The sequence below is a fragment of the Syngnathoides biaculeatus genome, chromosome 1, assembly GCF_019802595.1.
Source record: "Syngnathoides biaculeatus isolate LvHL_M chromosome 1, ASM1980259v1, whole genome shotgun sequence".
Classification (NCBI taxonomy): domain Eukaryota; kingdom Metazoa; phylum Chordata; class Actinopteri; order Syngnathiformes; family Syngnathidae; genus Syngnathoides; species Syngnathoides biaculeatus.
In genome coordinates, this window is record NC_084640.1 from 7,289,671 (window position 1) to 7,305,568 (window position 15,898).

Below are 15,898 nucleotides of genomic sequence, written 5' to 3' on the forward strand. Positions count from 1 at the left end.
ATATATATATATATAAATGTGCTTTTGGCCCCTTGAGAAAAAACATGTTTTTATTATTACATGCACTTCATGTGACCCTTTTGAGGATCAGTGGCTTTCAAAATTGTCACGGACATTGATTTAGTCAAAACACATTTTCACCACTAAGGGGAGGCAGAGGACACTTACTTGCTCCCAGTCAACGCATCCCTGGTAGAAAATTAAATCTGAGTCCAACTTACATTTTTCTGAGTTCCAGGCGTCAATAAGCCAACGTAATAAATCTGGGTGTGTCTAGCTGTGCGTGACCACACGAATTGTGTTGGAAGAACCAAGATTTTTTTTTTCTACAAGGGTTGCATACTGCATTTTGTTTTAGAATGCCTTGATAGTAGAGATTTTTTTTTTTTTTTTTGCACCTAGCACATTCAAGATCCCCTTGCTGAACTTTGGAAAAGAACATAATTTAGCCTGCTGTTTGTTTCACGAGGTACAGTTATTTCCTTTTGAGCATAACACAGATGAAATGTTTGTGAAGAAATTAAAAAAACAATCCTCACAAGAACACACTCTCAGAAGCATCTTAGCTGGTCAATATGCATTTTAACAAATTCCAGTCTTATTAGTTTCTAGTTATTTCTGATTGCAGGGTTTTCTTTGACAAAAGGGGACAAACACTTTTGCTGGATAAAAATATATTTTTAAAAGTCTACAGAGTAACAAAAATCAGTGATTCCATCAAATGGTTTTAAAAAAAAAATGTTGAGTATATATTATTTTTTAGATTATTCTATTGGACCACAAAAATGAAATCAATCTCTGATTTTCATTAACTTGGTATTAGTTTTGTCAGTTTCAAGTTATTTTAGTGCTCATTGTTGGTTGGTCTTTCATCAATAGAGGGTTGTCAACATTTGTCCATGTGTGTATTATGTATGCATCACATTTAAAATGTCAAAAATAGTCCATTTCTGACAACTCTAGTTGCCTTGTCACATAGTCTAAAATTATTCTTTCGTTTCCAGGATCCTTGAGGTAGAAATGAGACCCATCAAGCATCCTGATGTTGAAATCTCCCGTCGTGATGGCTTTCCATGCTGTCGACAAACAAGTGGAATTAGATGTATTTAAACAGTGACAACAGCAAATACAAAAACTACACATTGTATAATAACTTCATGGTAAATTCACATTGTTGAAAAAAAAAAAATGAACTGTCCAATGAATAAACATTTTGGGGCTACATGTTATTAGCTTTTTCAAACCCGACTCAGTATACAAAAAATTACCATGCTGTAGTTCTAAACACGCACACAAATTGAAACCCCTGCTGTATAATTCCTATGCTGTATTAATTATGGGACCACTGACCTTGTAAATCATGAGGAATATCATCCTTCCCATCAAAGCATGAGACTGGACAGGAGAAGCCTGCATTAACCGGCTTGGCACACCTGTGGTAAAATCATTAAAATAAAGTTAGTATGATACAAGCACACAGTACGGTATATCATTTTCACGTTTTTCGGTAATGGAGTTGTAAGCGCACTTGTAATTCTCGACAACGTGGAGGTCAGCCTTGAGCGCAGGAAGGAACAGATTCAGTACTTCTGGGTTGGCCAAGAGCTCAGGGGGAGTCCCTCCAATCGAAATCAGCCATTTAAGAAAATCATCATCCGATAAATCGCTTCTCTTTGGCGCTTGGATCCGAGTCTCAGACTATAAGAATACAATGATAGGAGAATGTGACTTGGTTCTAAATATCAGACAGTAAAGAACAATACTACAAAACCAACAACAGTTCTGATGGATTAAATTCAATATTTTATTTATTCCCTCAAGGGGAAATTAAATGTACAATTTTTGTGGCTATCGTTGACAGTACAATCATTATCTCGTGATAAATGCAGAAAATTTACAACAAAAGTACGCTGTACAACTTAACTTAATCTCTTACATAAGGCGCAGGTGCACCAGACAGGAAGATGTGAACTGGCTCAATATTTTGGAGTTTCTTCAGAGCATCTGCAACAGCATAACTTGTAAAGGCACCAAAACTAAGACAAATCAGAAGGGTAAATGTGGTATAATTATTTATATTTCAAATACACGACGGTAGAAGAGGAAACACAGTTGTCAAGTCATACCTGTGGCCAAAGAGAGCAAATGGCTTCTCTTTGAGTATTGGCAATAACAGATGAAGAACCTCATCCACAATCTGCTGCATGTTCTTAAAGAAAGGCTCTTTGGCCCTGCTTTCCCGGCCAGGAAGTTTGACACCAAACACTGAAAGTAAAAGGATAAGATCATTTGGTAAGCAGGATCCAAACGATGGCGAGCGGGCCATTTGGAGGTTACCTTTGTCTTTTTTTAAGAGACTCGCAGCATAAACAGTATTAAAAGTCACGACAGTGCACTTATTTTCTACACTGAGTGCAAAGGCAAGAGAAGATATGAATAGCAACTTCCTTGTCCTCCACCAATCCGAAATACTAGAGCAGTGTAGTCAAATTTAGTCGTACAATAGTAACTGGCATGAATCGTGACTGCTTGCTCCCCTGTCTGCACTGTCAAGTTCACCTAAGTACAGATTGCTTTCCTTAGCATAGCACATTTAATCACACACCATTTTTTTTTATTCAAAACAACGGTGGGATTATTATAGCTGGGATTACCTTCTATGGAGCTGTTAAGGACGGTCCCCCATCGTGCATAATGTATGGAGCCTCCACCTGCCCAGGGGAAACAGATCAACCTGACAACAGCGTCTGGTCTCTTCTTGAAACAAGTGATCAACTTTTCCATCTTGGATTTGTAAAAGTACACCCCAGACTGTTTTGGGTCTGTCCTGATTCAGCATGCAGGGAAGCGGCAGATTTCCCGGCCAAAACAATATCACAAAAACAAGTGTAGGATTCAGATCCCGATATCAACACACTTTCTGGACTGCCACAACAGTGTTCATCTTATATTTCCGGGTTTTTTTCTTCTACGGTTGTATTTACTGTTGTCTTGGGAGAAGACACGTCTGTGGTGTGGAGGACGAATGTCAATGTACTGTGTGGCGGTGGTCAAGTCACTAAAAAGCTAATACTATGTGGATCGATGGCTTTCTAGGATTCGAATACGCAGGTTTCCGTATAAAAATAAAGGCGAGAATAGTTTAATTTAAAAATACACAGGCACGGAAAGTTGGGAGGAAGTGACGTTGAACCCACAGACGGTATTTCCTGACGGGGTTCCCTTGGTGGCAGCGGGAGACTTGGTGTCAAGTTAAGTCCTGGCACAAAAAAACGGAAGTAGATTTCTCTTATTTTGGAAATGCTAAAAGGCCTTTTACTGACTATTGATTTTAGTTAATGCATCAGCGAACAATCATTGTGTGGAAATAACTAAAACCACATCGTACACAATCTTCTTTCCCCTCCTCAAACGTTTTTACTCAGTAATATAAAAATAATCAGTGGGTTGTCGAAATTATTTTAAAGGGAGTATTTCGGAAGTCTAATTTGTCGCTCCTTTCCTAACTTGATGTCCGGTTAGACTAGGGCGCCGCATATCATTTCACTCACCCGACTGACTGTCGCTGCTGTCAAGGCAGTGGTCGGCGGTGGTGAAGTATTGCCTTTCTGATGTAAAAGAGCGGCTGTCACCGCAGAGGACGGGTGAACCGAATCAAATATCGGGTAAAAAATTCATATGGGTCTTTTCTGTCGTCTTGTCACTCCGTCGCCAATGACGGTGGCTAAAGCTAACTAATGTTACCGCAGTTTGTTGAGTGTTAGCGGCTAATATGTGTCAGCGATAACGAACAAACTTCGCTTCCAAACGTGACGCGAACTTGAGAAAATGGTCATTCTCTCCTTTCAGGCTGAGCCGGAAGAAATTCAGAATAGGTCAGCGGGAGGATTTGCACAACTCTTGGCTTACTTTGGAAACGGCAGCGGCGATAACTAACCGGCCAAGAGACCCCCCCCCCCCCCCCACACCTCTCTTACGCAGCGGCCCAGTTCCACACACACCAGCTGGGGCAACCGGGAGGCACCGTTTGGACCTTACGTTGGAAGGCGTTCTCTGAGCAGGAACGATTGGTCTCAGGGTGCCGGGTCATCCGGGGAGAGAACTCATGAATGGAAAGCGGAACAACAGGTGGGTTGTTCTTGCCAGGCACTTGGAGCTGTTAACAGCATTAAAATTGTACTCTGGTCAAATTTAACACACTTTTCTACTATTATTTACGGTGTTTCTTTTCCTTATAAAACTTTCAGGTCACCGCCTCGTGGTCAAAAACCTCTGACATCATGTAAATGGTTCACATTTGAGTTCTGTTCACTCCTAAAAGAGTTTTCTTTTCATTGTCTTTCAAACGGTTAAACACTATTTGTTTGTAATCAAATACGTTATTTTGGAGGTGGGGGACACGAAGTCTATAGGTTTTTTTTTTCCAGAAATGCCTTGTCAAATGAGTATTTTTTTTTAAATCTAAAATACAATAAAATAAATGTAAATCGTCACAAGAAGTGTTTGCTAGAGCCAATGTCAGTACAGCATACACACCTGTGCAAATGGGCAGAATGCCTCCATTTGAGCTAGGAGAAACTGGTTTAATTGTCATGAACGTTATCGTCTTGCAACATGCTATGAAATGCACCCTGCTTAGATTATAAATGACATAATGGCAATGTCTGTCGGAACTTAAAATTCATGGGGCTGCAGACAAATGCGCTGACAAATAATAATCTTGTAATTATCATTATTTTATTGCCTCGCATTGCCTGGCATCAATCAAGTTTTTTAAAAATTTGAACATATGACCCCTCGGGGCCATGTACATCATAGGAGATGACTTTGGAACCATCTGTTATGTGCGATTATCCTCTTTCCCATGACATCTTTGCTTTGTCATTCCTTGACTGTCCACGAGCTTATCTGTTTTTTTTTTTTGTTGTTGTTGTTTTTTTGCAGTTTATTAGGCCACTGTTTTGCGTAAGCTCCTCATTTAATTCTTGGAGTTTGAATCTGTTTTAACTAGCAGCAATATGTGAAGTTTTACATTACTATAGCGATGCCAATGCTCAACTCTCAGCATTGATCCAGCAATACCCATCAAGCATTTATTTCATCTGTGTGAGTGAGTAAATGAGAGCCTGAACCAGTTTTTCTACGTCGTTGGTCTGTCAGAGACAGGTGTCGTGAACCCGTCAGGTGTGCCTGACTTGCTTTGATAGTTGTGTGTGCGTGCTTCTGTTCCCTTTTTCGTACAGCCATGCCATAGCAACGCAAACTGTTGAATAATGGTCAGTTACTTGTGTCCTGCATGAATTACACACCAACTGAGCACGTCAGGTCATTAGTCAATTTACGTTGTTGCCAACGGGGACAATTTATGAGTCCAGCTTTGTGTTCTATTGATGTTGTTGTGGCCTGTTCTGGAGTGATATTGACCTATTAGCTTTGCTCTGTTTTTTCATAGAATGGGAGACGTATAGCAATTTTAGAGTGGTACAATGATAAACATTAGATCTGGGGTGTCACATTCGTTTTTATTTAAATTGGGCCACAGTGTAGCTGTTGGGCCATGTGAGAAACGGAACCACATAAATGTATAATCACTGGAGGTGTAAAGGTACACCCCGTAGTTCTTGTTTTTATAGTCAATTTGATTCACGAAGGGTACAGTAAAGCACCAATATGCAAAACAAACTGCTTGTCTTCCGTGCAAATGGAAATCAGGAACAGCTTAACATTTAAAATGACACAAGAAATACAGTAACTGGAGCTTTTCATATGAGGAAAAAGTCTTTTTAGAAAATGTACAAGACAGTAAAGTGCAACAGTAACCACTTATTAAGGTAAGACAGGGTTACATGGCCTAAAATAACATTTTTTTTCCCTTCAATTAAAAGCAAAAAGCACGACAAGGACAGTCTTAAATATTTGAAGAAAGTGATCATTAAACAAAATCCTTAATACATTTTTTTCATGTTTGCTGATTTTAAACATCAATGAATCAATAAGATATTCCCTCTGGGATTTATGCGCAACAAGAAAACTGCCAGTGACCATCGCATGAATAAAAGGTGTTGCTGTCAAACTAAATTAACCTTGTCGCTTAAAATGTGAACAAAATGTTGGGTACAAAATATAGCACTCTAGATATGTCAGGTATATTGCTTGCATTTAATAGTTTTCATTCACATGTTATCATTTCACCCTCACACTGCAAACACTGTGTCGGGATACAAAAAAAAAAAAAAATGTATTTTGAGGCTCTATTATTCAGTCAAATATGGATGGTAATGTCATTGGCGCATGACAACAAAAATAGTTTTTTTCATAGATGTCCTGTATGTGCGGTGTTGCAGGAGCCGTTAGTGCCCAAGCCCTTTTTTCATTGCCGCAGCGTCCCGGCTATGGCACCGTTGGGAAGCCCATCAAGCTTCTTGCAAACTGTTTCCAGGTTGACATCCCCAAGATCGATGTCTACCTCTATGAGGTTGACATCAAACCTGACAAATGTCCTCGCCGGGTCAACAGGTAACAAAATAGCCATTTAACAAGAGTAATACCCGAACCTTCTCTTGCCAAACATTTATCAATCCATAATTGTGTGTTGGTTTCTACAGGGAGGTGGTGGACTCCATGGTTAAGCATTTCAAGGTGACCATCTTTGGTGACCATCTTCCAGTTTATGATGGGAAGAGAAGCCTCTACACTGCGAACCCACTCCCTGTTGCCACTGGTGGGGTAAGAGTAATCATTCACTTTCATGTTGTGCTTCTGAGTGACCCGCAGACAAGTATATAGAGTCAAGGGATTGCCCCTCGTCTTTAAGGCCTCTTGAAGAGTGGCCTTCGGATATACTGGTGCTGGATTGTTAATGCATTAAGAAAAGTATCTACAGTACATACAGGCCGTAGACTGGATTTCAACCCTACAGTGTAACACAAAACTGTTGATATAGATATTTGGTCCCATATCATGCCTACATAAATACGCTACAAACGTCTGTATGTTCACAAAACACTTGGATAGCGTTTCAAACATCTCAGAACATTACACCCTACAAAACCTAAGAACCTACCTAATATAGCTCTGTAAATAGGGTACAGCTAAGCATGCCCATAAACAGTGACCAGTACATGTTTATACACAACAATTCGTATGATGATGAAGAATTACTGTAGCAGTTCAGAACTTTAGTGACGTCGAGAGAACTCAATTTCACTGCTCCATGGGCTGGCCTACGCTGATGAGAAAGTTCACTGCCTTGTTGGCCGCTGGCTCTACAATTTTTTGCACTTCAGTTTTTGCTTACTTAAAACTCCTGGATCCACACGACGACATTAAGTATGGGTCCAATGGTTTTGGTGCCTTCTTTTGTCCTAGTTTGAAGAAATTATCATGAGACAAGGGGCAGATAATGCCGCTTCCATCTTACAACGCCACTCCTGCTGTCAATCACAAATTGAACACTGCTGCTGTTGGATTTGCGACTGGAAAAGGAAGTTGAGTTGGAACGTGCACACACATACAAGTTAGGTTAGCCGACAACTAGTTTGATGGATTGTCATCGTGTTTACGCCTGACAGTTTCAATGAAAGAGTCTTTACAATACAATAAATATACTTTAGAAAGTATTTGCCATGAAAAAAAAAAAAGAAAAGTGAATGGGTGAGTTTTTCCAGTGAATAATGGTAGGTGGGTTCCCTAAAAAGTCACCAGCCTTAATTCATCACCAGGACTTTAACTTTGCAACAACTCTATCTGTTAATATCTTTTATTGTGACATCTGATACCACCATGTGTCTTTAGTACAACATGGATCTTCTGTATAATTTTGGATCGGGTGGATCGTGCAAATTGCATTTGCCACGAAGAAATAAAGTACATTTGGGAAGATATACTATAACAAGCCTCCACTTCCTCAGGTTGATTTGGACGTCACCCTCCCAGGGGAAGGTGGCAAAGACCGCCCATTTAAGGTCACAGTGCGGTTTGTGTCGTTGGTCAGCTGGCATCTGTTGCATGAGGTCCTGATGGGACGTGGCGTCGCTGAACCGCTGGATCTCGAAAAACCAATCAGCACCAACCCAGTTCATGCTGTTGATGTGGTTCTTCGCCACCTGCCCTCCATGAAGTAAGATCACGTGCCTGGAAATGGGCAGATAAAAGTAACACAGCCATCATAGTTGGAGAACATCCAAGTCTAATTGAAATGTTGTTTTTTTTGTTTTTGTTTGTGTGGAAATGTATTCATGATGTATTAATTCATTTGGATGGGGTGTTCCAGATTATTAGGTGATTTTATGTGGTCTGTCACATTTTTAAAATGTGAACTGTTTTTAACTTAGCCCAGCATGATTTTCCCCCAAAAGTCATTTATTCTAAATTAATACAACCTACCGTAAATGTGATTCTTTAAAGTTTATAACTGTCATTATTACCTAAATACTGCTTGAATAGGTTTCCATTGACAAACATGCAGACAATTTTTGCTATTTCCAGTACTGTTTTTTTTGTAACAGTGACTGCACTTTTAATTTTCATTTTAATGGCGATCAGGTATACCCCTGTCGGCCGATCCTTCTTTTCCTCCCCAGAGGGCTACGACCACCCGCTCGGTGGAGGAAGAGAGGTTTGGTTTGGCTTTCATCAGTCCATACGGCCGGCAATGTGGAAAATGATGCTCAATATTGATGGTGAGAAAGCATACATTTTTTTTTAAATTACTTTAACCTTGAGAGAAGTTGTGAGAGTTAAATCTGTGATGAGATCAAATGCTGCCTTTCCCTCTTTGAACACACAATGACATGGTGAGAATATCCTGGATAAGTCTACAGGATTTTATTTGTTGATCTATCAGGGCTTTCTGGAATTTGTGGGGATTTTTTTTATTTCATCACTCCACTTATTTTTGCAATTCAGTTTTCTGATAATTCAAGTATTTTAATGTGAGTGCCTGAACCTGGGGGAGTTTCGAGCCAAAAATCTAGCATTCATGTTCACTACAAGAAGCAGCACAGCCAACAAAAATGCTGAAAAATAATATGCGTCTTTTCAATGCTGTCGCATTGAAAAAAATCCAAGGTCTCTTGGTTGAATAATACACAAAGTCTTCACCAACTTTGACTTTGACCAAGTTTGGCCCTAAATGTAAAGCCCACCAAAGAGCAACATCTGTTCACCATTTCTATAGATAAATACTCCTCTGTCTGTGTTCCCAGTAAAACTAACTCTATGTTTGTCTTTTATTTCAGTGTCAGCCACTGCTTTTTATAAAGCCCAGCCAGTCATCCAGTTCATGTGTGAGGTCCTGGACATTCACAATATTGATGAGCAGCCGCGCCCACTCACTGATTCCCACAGGGTCAAATTCACCAAAGAAATCAAAGGTACTGAATATTTTCAGAAATGCTGTCCTCTTATTTCCATTTGTCGAGAATGTTAAAAAAAAAAAAATACACTCACTCCTCCCCCACATTATTTCCAGGTCTGAAAGTAGAAGTGACACACTGCGGAACAATGCGTAGGAAGTATCGAGTTTGCAACGTAACACGGCGCCCTGCAAGCCTCCAAACGTATAATGTTTATTTTTAAACACACTCCAAACCTTTGGAAGACTAAATCTGATGTGCCTAATAAGTCATCGTATCGTTGAAATCCACAGTTTTCCTTTGCAACTGGAGAACGGTCAGACCGTTGAACGCACGGTGGCACAATACTTCAGAGAGAAATACAGCCTGCATCTCAAGTATCCCCACCTGCCTTGCCTGCAGGTGGGCCAAGAACAGAAACACACCTACCTGCCCCTTGAGGTAATTCACCATTGCTGCTTCACCTTCACTGCTACCGTGTGTGGGGTTTGTGAATTCAATAAATTAGACATCAACACTTTTTTGGAGAGCAAATTCATTCTTCAATCCTACTTTGCACATGTCGAAGAAAACAAGAACAGGCTTGACCAACATGGTTTACCAATATAGATTAATACCCCTTCTTTAGTGTAGCGCTAACAAATATCATGGGACTGAAGTGACTGACACCTCGAACTTTAAAAGAAATTGAAATGTTTAACTATGGACAAATAATTTTAGTGAATTGTAATCCTTCTATCGGGAACGGAAGGAGTAGTTTAATGGGATTCAGCTCCCATGCGCTTTGCAACCTGAAAGCATTTGATTGACAACACAGGTGGCAAAATAACTGCAGTATTAAAAAGCTTGCATAAAACAAATATGCAAAGCAATGGAGAGTGTGGTCAGGAAGTGAAGAAACGGGTCCAAGCAGGTTGGAACAGCTGGCGAAAGGTGTCTGGTGTGTTATGTGACAGAAGAGTGTCTGCTAGGATGAAGGGCAAAGTTTACAAAACAGTGGTGAGGCCGGCCATGATGTACGGATTAGAGACAGTGGCACTGAAGAAACAACAGGAATCTGAACTGGAGGTGGCAGAAATGAAGATGTTGAGGTTCTCGCTCGGAGTGAGCAGGTTGGATAGGATTAGAAATGAGCTCATTAGAGGGACAGCCAAAGCTGGATGTTTTGGAGACAAGATTCGAGAGAGCAGACTTCGATGGTTTGGACATGTTCAGAGGCGAGAGAGTGAGTATATTGGTAGAAGGATGCTGAGAATGGAGCTCCCAGGCAAAAGAGCGAGAGGAAGACCAAAGAGAAGGTTTATGGATGTGGTGAGGGAAGACATGAGGGCAGTTGGGGTTAGAGAGGAAGATGCAGGAGATAGGCTAAGATGGCAAAAGATGACACGCTGTGGCGACCCCTAACGGGACAAGCCGAAAGGAAAAGAAGAAGATAAAACAAATATGCACCTTCAGTAATACGTAAGCAAAAAGGAAAAAGTAAGAAATACAAAGTGTGTAATGTGAGAACCAAATCTTTGCATCAGCCTAGTGACACCCACACAGCCTTTAACTACTGTTTTGGGGAATAAAAAGAGGACGGAGAAGAAAAATATTTACTTATTTTCCTGATTGCATTTATAAACAGTTGGATTAAAGTGTTTTTAGCTTCCAAAAGGTCAATACTAAAATAATAAAAAGCCCGCACGTGTACTTACACAATAAGTGACTGATTAAATGAGTCAAAACTTGTTTTAATTTACTTTTTTTTTTTTTTTTAAATTCAGGTATGCAATGTTGTTGCCGGTCAGCGCTGCATTAAAAAGCTGACGGATAACCAAACATCCACCATGATAAAAGCAACAGCCCGTTCCGCCCCAGACAGACAGGAGGAAATCAGCCGGCTGGTAAAATAACCCACAGTTCAACCCATTTTATTATTTGTCGACTTAGCAGCCTTTCTCTCCCCTCAGGTGCGTAGTGCAAATTATGATGCTGACCCATTTGTCCAAGAGTTCCAGTTCCACATACGCGATGAGATGGCTCAGGTGACCGGCCGCGTCCTGCCGGCCCCCATGCTGCAGTATGGCGGCAGGGTGAGCTCCGAACCCTATATGGTACTTACCACACATCATTTGCATGGGTTTCTTTCAACACACATTTTAGACTAACAATCAGGACTGCTCGTGTGGAGGGAAAAAAAAAATCTATTCTTTTAAGCATGAGTGCTAATTAAAAAAAAGAAAAAAAATCGAGCTTTTTAAAAATTCTGTTTCCATAATTTATCCTTCACCTCCTGCAGTATCGTCATCATCCCTTTGTTGTATTGTCAAGCTTTTGAACTGTAATTCCTGCTCGCTACATGAATCTTTGGATCAGTCACCTGAATGCTTGCGCACTCGTACTGAATGTGTCGAAGTGTTTCCTACCCCGGCAGATCAACCCTGCACTGTCGTTACAGAACCGCACAGTAGCCACACCCAGTCACGGGGTGTGGGACATGAGGGGGAAGCAGTTCCACACCGGTGTGGAGATCAAGATATGGGCCATTGCCTGTTTCGCCACTCAGAGGCAGTGTCGTGAAGAGATTCTCAAGTGAGATCGCAAAATTAGTATTTGTAGCATTTGGTTGTAATATGCACCTGTTATGGACCTGTAATATTAAATTCACAAAGTCATAAAAGTATTTGTTGCTGAACCTTCCATTTCTTAGGTTGACCCATCATTAACAGTGAACATCGTTTTTTTTTTTTTTTTTTTTTTAACCTTTTAGGAGCTTTACCGATCAGCTGCGGAAAATCTCAAAAGATGCTGGCATGCCAATTCAGGGTCAGCCGTGCTTCTGTAAATACGCCCAAGGTGCTGACAGCGTGGAGCCGATGTTCAGACACCTGAAGAACACATATCTGGGGCTGCAGCTAATCATTGTAATCCTCCCAGGGAAAACTCCCGTCTACGGTATAAAGATGACCATTTCTTGACTTGCGATGCTAATTCAAATCAGAAAATTGCAAGTGCTTGTTCGGTGACAGGAGTGTGGCTGTGATCTAACGTCAAGACCCCAATTGTTATCCACAGCTGAGGTGAAGCGGGTTGGAGACACCCTGCTGGGCATGGCCACTCAGTGTGTCCAGGTGAAGAACGTAGTTAAGACCTCACCACAGACCTTGTCCAACCTCTGCCTCAAGATCAACGTCAAACTCGGAGGCATCAACAACATCCTGGTTCCTCATCAGCGGTAAAGGCAATGCAATGAATGCATGCAATAAACAGATGCATGACATTTTATACTGTATCTGCTTATCAAATCGTCCTTGAGTCTGTTTACATGAGCATAAAAGTCAGACAACTGGGTGTGATCAGATAATTATAGTAATCAGATCTGACATGTTTGCATGCACGTCAGGAATGCGATTACAGTACAATGTCAGGATTTCTTTCTGATTACGATCCTACGTGATTACAAGTGTAGGCTATTGCTCGACGGCAATATGGGGATGTTTTAAAAAAAGAACTTGAGTTCAAAAGCCAGTTTTCCGTTTAAATTAGTATGATTAAAATGTCATCAGAAGTGCTTGCCAGAGTAAGGAGACACTTATTTGCAAGAAGGCTGGTGGCAACAACAAAATGGAGTGCTGTTGCAAAGTAGAGATTGGATAAGAACAAAATAGCATTCAGAGCTGAACCATGTGTGTGTGGTTTTTTTTTTTTTTGTTTGTTTGTTTTTTTAAATTTCTGGCTATTAATGCTCAACTCTGCTGCTAAACACTATTTGTGAAAACTCTTCGGATATGGTCTTCTTATCCACCCAGACCTTCCGTGTTCCAGCAGCCAATCATCTTCCTCGGCGCTGACGTCACTCATCCTCCAGCAGGAGATGGGAAGAAGCCATCAATCGCAGCGGTGGGGGAAGATTTTCAACACACACATTTCGTCTCAGTGCACTTTTTCCAATACAGTCACATGAAGCGCGTCTGTTTTTAAATGCAGGTTGTCGGTAGCATGGACGCTCACCCCAGCAGGTATTGCGCTACTGTGCGAGTCCAGAGGCCCAGACAAGAGGTCATTCAAGACTTGGCCTCCATGGTGCGAGAGCTCTTGATCCAGTTCTATAAATCCACTCGCTACAAGCCAACCAGGATTATCTTTTATAGAGATGGGGTGTCCGAAGGCCAGTTTCGACAGGTAAGTAACATAGAGTGTATCAATAATAAGTAACAATAGTTTTCATATTTGAATGCATTGGCAACACATACTACTTGTATTCTTGTGTATTGTACAAACATTTCTGTATAGGTGCTATATTATGAGCTCCTAGCTATCAGAGAGGCATGCATCAGTCTGGAAAAGGAATACCAGCCGGGAATTACTTACATTGTTGTCCAAAAACGACATCACACTCGCCTCTTCTGTGCGGATCGCAATGAGCGGGTGAGAACCCTTGAACTCTCAGTGACCCCGAGGTCAGAGTTGAGAAACTTCTGATACGATTTGATTTTGTGACAGGTCGGGAGAAGCGGAAACATTCCTGCCGGTACAACAGTGGACACTGACATCACCCACCCTCATGAGTTTGACTTTTACCTCTGCAGTCATGCTGGAATCCAGGTAAGCTTGTCAAGACTCGGGGGGGGGCTTTTTTCGCTCATTTTGCAATGAACTTGTCTCTTCCTTTCCTCGCTTCTCACCTCCCCTCAGGGCACAAGCAGGCCATCGCACTACCACGTGCTGTGGGACGACAACTGTTTCACCGCCGACGAGTTCCAGCTCCTGACTTATCAGCTGTGCCACACATACGTCCGCTGCACTCGCTCCGTCTCCATCCCGGCACCCGCCTACTACGCCCACCTTGTGGCCTTCCGTGCACGCTACCACCTGGTGGACAAAGAACACGACAGGTGAGGGATCAATTCTCGGATTTTAAAGAAAAGTGACAGCGCGTAATGGACTCCCTTGCTTTTTCTGTTTTTGCCCGATTGGGGGAAACACGCAATTCTTCGCGGCAGTGCGGAGGGCAGCCACATCTCAGGGCAAAGTAACGGCAGGGATCCTCTGGCGCTGGCCAAGGCCGTTCAGATCCACCACGACACGCTGAGGACCATGTACTTCGCCTGAACCCGCCTCAGCTTTCACTCGCCATGCCAGCGAAGAGCCGCCTGTATGCAAGTTGACGCCGGCCTACTGTCTTTCTCTCCCCACCCGTTGCGGCACCGCTCCCGCCTCTGCTGTGTTTCAGCACTGAGGATTTTTTTATTTATGTTCACGTTTTAGAGTTCACAGTAGCTTGTTATGAGTTTGTACATTGAAGACATTAGGGAAACCCAAAGCGCCTGACTGTGTGTGATTTTGTGCGCGTGCGCATCTTCAAACACGGTGAACTGCCTTTTAAGCCAGTGGCGATTTCATAATACGTCAGCCAGACAGTTGGATTTACCGAGTTAACGAAAGGTGACTTGGAGTAACAGTCGTCCCATGATGCCTTACTTCAAAGTGCATAAACAATAGACTGTTATTGACCTTGTAGGCCAGCTGGTGTGTGCTAAACGGTATTTGCAAAAAGTTGGGGATATTTTGTTTTCAGCTGACCCATACCGACGGTGCTGATTCTCGAGGCTTTCCCGATGCGTAACCTTGCAATATTTATTTGTCACCTTACAAAAGAAAGCACTGGCTTTCCTAACAAAGTAGGATGAGGTGACACAGCAGCTAAAAAAAGGATTTGTGTATCCGATACTAATTTTGATGGCAGGATCAGAAGAGTTTAAAGTGCTTTGTGAGCCACGACAAGGATGCTTCCAGATGTATTTCGGGCTGAGCAGGGAGAAGTTTGAAAGCCTCCTGCAGAAATGGCTCTAAATATAATTTTTCTGTTGTCCCTGAGCTCACGCTAGCCGAATGATAGCCGCAGTTATTTTGACTTCCTCCATTTTTCCCCTTGAATTTGCAGCACAGTCCGCTAGAGTATCACTCCGCCATCCCCAGTTTATTGGACGTGCTTTTTGACATCCCTGCCACGCTGCTCTCGGATAGAACATTTTTCTGTTCGCGTCACGCCAGCCATACTTTTTTTTTTTTTTTTTCCCCCCACGGTGTTCTGTGATCGTACACCCTCAACACATACACAGCGAATGGCTAAGTCGACCTGCGTGTTGCCGAGTGCGGTGCGAAAAGGCCTTGACAGGTGAGCTCTGAACATTTTGATGTTTAACGGTTACATTTACAGCAGGTTTGTGTCACCCAGGAACCAAATATCCCTAACTTTGTGTGTAGGGTGTTCGTTTTTATTTCCCGTTTAAACTTAAAATCCAAACTCATTTGCAGAATTAGGACAAAGACGTCTGTAGGGCTTACCTCAGGTTGTCCTTCAGTGCAATAAGGTTCTGCGATGAGCAAGGTTTTTTTTTTTTTTCTTTGTTTTTTTTTTGGTCTTCAGGAAGTCTGTTTCAGATCATGTAGCGGGGATGCGAAGTGTTTGACATGAATGATGGAGTGTGAAGGAATCTTTTTTGAAGTGCCTGATTGGATTGGAGAGTGCAATATCTGCATGGGAAATGAGATTTTGT

At 41.8% G+C, this 15,898-nt stretch overlaps 2 protein-coding genes across 5 annotated transcripts; one reads left to right on the top strand and one right to left on the bottom strand.

Moving 5' to 3' along the window:
- Nucleotides 1-32: 32 nt before the first annotated feature.
- On the bottom strand, nucleotides 33-2,957 carry olah (oleoyl-ACP hydrolase). Its single transcript, XM_061804709.1, has 6 exons — nucleotides 2,655-2,957; nucleotides 2,127-2,265; nucleotides 1,937-2,036; nucleotides 1,529-1,698; nucleotides 1,351-1,433; nucleotides 33-1,076 (listed from the first exon to the last, which is right to left on the bottom strand). The coding sequence occupies exons 1-6, from the start codon at nucleotides 2,782-2,784 to the stop codon at nucleotides 934-936; spliced, it is 765 nt and encodes a 254-aa protein (XP_061660693.1). The 5' UTR covers nucleotides 2,785-2,957; the 3' UTR covers nucleotides 33-933.
- Nucleotides 2,958-3,033: 76 nt separating this feature from the next.
- On the top strand, nucleotides 3,034-14,667 carry ago3b (argonaute RISC catalytic component 3b). 4 transcript variants are annotated; one of them, XM_061803531.1, is made up of 20 exons: nucleotides 3,034-3,665; nucleotides 3,850-4,128; nucleotides 6,320-6,516; nucleotides 6,606-6,726; nucleotides 7,911-8,119; nucleotides 8,545-8,681; nucleotides 9,240-9,374; nucleotides 9,473-9,560; nucleotides 9,650-9,797; nucleotides 11,123-11,242; nucleotides 11,309-11,452; nucleotides 11,797-11,930; nucleotides 12,109-12,293; nucleotides 12,414-12,573; nucleotides 13,148-13,238; nucleotides 13,326-13,520; nucleotides 13,632-13,766; nucleotides 13,842-13,943; nucleotides 14,034-14,233; nucleotides 14,342-14,667. In XM_061803531.1, the coding sequence occupies exons 3-20, from the start codon at nucleotides 6,320-6,322 to the stop codon at nucleotides 14,448-14,450; spliced, it is 2,610 nt and encodes an 869-aa protein (XP_061659515.1). In that variant the 5' UTR covers nucleotides 3,034-3,665; nucleotides 3,850-4,128; the 3' UTR covers nucleotides 14,451-14,667. The 4 variants fall into 4 exon arrangements, with proteins under 4 accessions (XP_061659515.1, XP_061659680.1, XP_061659599.1 ...); XM_061803696.1 differs by having other exon boundaries at nucleotides 11,309-11,431; XM_061803615.1 differs by having other exon boundaries at nucleotides 3,035-3,665; nucleotides 6,345-6,516.
- Nucleotides 14,668-15,898: the final 1,231 nt, after the last annotated feature.